The sequence below is a fragment of the Bubalus kerabau genome, chromosome 8, assembly GCF_029407905.1.
Source record: "Bubalus kerabau isolate K-KA32 ecotype Philippines breed swamp buffalo chromosome 8, PCC_UOA_SB_1v2, whole genome shotgun sequence".
In the NCBI taxonomy this organism is placed as follows: Eukaryota; Metazoa; Chordata; class Mammalia; order Artiodactyla; family Bovidae; genus Bubalus; species Bubalus kerabau.
Genome location: NC_073631.1, coordinates 110094628 through 110096883, shown reverse-complemented (window position 1 = coordinate 110096883; position 2256 = coordinate 110094628). Strand labels below are relative to the sequence as shown.

Sequence of the window (2256 nt, the reverse complement as noted above, 5' to 3'; positions counted from 1 at the left end):
TGGAAATGAAAGGATGAAAACTGCCAACAGGCACAAACAGAGCTCATCCCAGGCAAACAGAAATATCTGGTCACCCTCTCCTTAAGGTTCAGTGGGGGAGGAAGTAGAGAAGAGCTAAGGACAGGATGCAAATGACCTTAGATTAAGGAGCTTTCATAAATCCATCTTAGAGTGGTTTAGCTACTTCTACTTAGAATCTCAAGTAAAAAAATTCAGCTTCACATTCATGAATGAATCCAGTTACCTGAGAAGTGTCAGAGCAGATTAGGGAAGAAAAGATGGGTGGGGAGAGAGGTCAAGGAGAGGAGAAGTCAGAGCTTGATTGGAGCAGGTCCTGTGGTCCCCTGTGGGTTTGCCCTTACAGGTAGAGACGAACTTGGTGCTGAAACCACTTCCATCCCCTTTTCAGCCCAGGGTTGCCCAAGATTAGTAGCACTGAGTGGCCAGCAGGGTAGGCAGCCATGATGATTTTGCACAAAATATTCCAGGAGCTGTTGGCGGCAAAGATGTTGGATATGGAAAGAAACAGAGCAACTGCATTGAGAATGTAGAAAATGAGAAAATAGCTGATGGCTCTGATGGCCCCCAGGTGAGCCTCCATGCTGGGGTCCCTGGAGCCAGTGGCGTTGCTCTTCATGTGGAAGGTGTGTCTTTTGAGAGAGATGATCAGCAGGGTGGCCGCCAGCATAAACATGATCAGAGGGATGAAGATCCCCAGGTAAAGGGTGGTAACCAAGTTGCCCATGTTGGTCTCGGAGAAGTACACCTTCTCAGTGGAGTTGGAGGAGGGGCCGGGGCCGGAATTGTTCACGTACACGTTGAAGATACCTTTAGAGAAGGGAAAGCTGGAGCAAAAGGAGAAGAACAAGGACAGCCTCACAAGCCCAGGCATCAGCCCCATGACCTTCCTTTTCATCACGGAGAACCACGGGTGAGTAAAGCTTGCGATTCTAAGACAATAGAAGATATTGAGCCAGGCAGCAAGCCAGAGGTTGGAGTAGTTCAGAAACATGACGATGGTTTTGAAAAGTATGTATACTCTTTTTTCATTGTAGATGACCCAGAACAGCAGACTGTACGTGTTTTCCAGCATCATCCAAATCTGTAGCAAGAGCCTGGAAAAGCTCAGCATGAGCAGAATGCAGTCACCAATGGGGAGTCTTTTGCCTCTGACCCACTCGGCTCCATGGATGATGGTGATGAAGCCATTCCCAGCAATGCCAATGAGGCACTCTATTGCAGAGACCACCCAGGTGAAGACGATCTTAAACCTGGTCGTGTCTTTATCCATCGCATCTGTGTTCACTGTCACCATTCTCTTTCGCTCTGATGTTCAGGTTTCTGCCTGAAGAACTGGTACCTTCTCTGCAACTGTCTGATCCTGACTCAGTGTAATTATGTTTTTTCTTTCCAGTTAATGGTTATTGCCAATTTTTCTTCATTTGCTTGTCATGTGACCACAAGTTAGAGGCTTGAAATGCAAATGAGAGGATCTGGTTGCCGGCTGTCTCCATTTTTCATCAAGACCCATTTGTCTTGGGCTTTCAGGAGCTCACTGGGAAAAAAAAAATTTAGACAGGCTCCTATCCCAGCACCCTCCTACCTTACCTACCTTTGTTGTTTCTTAGTCAATCAGTTGTGTCTGACTCTTTGTGACCTCATGGCCTGTAGCCTGCCAAGCTCCTCTGTACATGAGATTTCCCAGGCAAGAATACTGAAGTGGGTTGCCATTTTCATCTCCAACCTACCTATCTCATTTAAGTCCATATTTTACTGACTTTACAGGGCAAGAGTCCCAGTTTACGAATCACGGTCTTTTTTCCTTATCTCACAAGACTTGTTACCTGCTGAATTATCCATGAAAATGTGAACAGATTTTTTTGATCTGCCTTCTTCTGCTTTCTTTGTTAACTCCTTTATTTGGGTAGAGACTTTTTTCCTGTGGTTAGGTTATGAGTCAGAATTTCCCATCGGCTCATATCTGATAATTTTTACTTACAATCAAGTTTCTTTCAGAAAAGCTAGCTATTATAGTGTCCTCAAACAGTACTCAGAAAAGCCAAAATTGGATGTCATTTGGGTTAGAGACAAAAACTCCTATGTGACAGTTTTCATTGTGTGTTTATCACCAGTTCTAATTTACCAAGATCCACGTCACTATTTGTGTCCAGAATCAGGTAGAGTTATCCCAGGAAGCCTTCAGAGTGTTGTGAACATAGTGTTGAAGTTGGAAAATGTGACAAAACATCATTACTT

The 2256-nt window shown here is 44.6% G+C and overlaps 1 protein-coding gene across 1 annotated transcript; it reads right to left on the bottom strand.

Annotated features, from left to right (window-relative positions):
- TAS2R40 (taste 2 receptor member 40) lies at positions 1 to 1714 on the bottom strand. The gene has a single exon (XM_055589566.1). The coding sequence runs from the start codon at positions 1313 to 1315 to the stop codon at positions 359 to 361; it is 957 nt and encodes a 318-aa protein (XP_055445541.1). The 5' UTR covers positions 1316 to 1714; the 3' UTR covers positions 1 to 358.
- Positions 1715 to 2256: the final 542 nt, after the last annotated feature.

Bases quoted from the DNA above. Each gene is read 5' to 3' on its own strand.
- TAS2R40 (XM_055589566.1), bottom strand. From the start codon at position 1,315: ATGGTGACAGTGAACACAGATGCGATGGATAAAGACACGACCAGGTTT.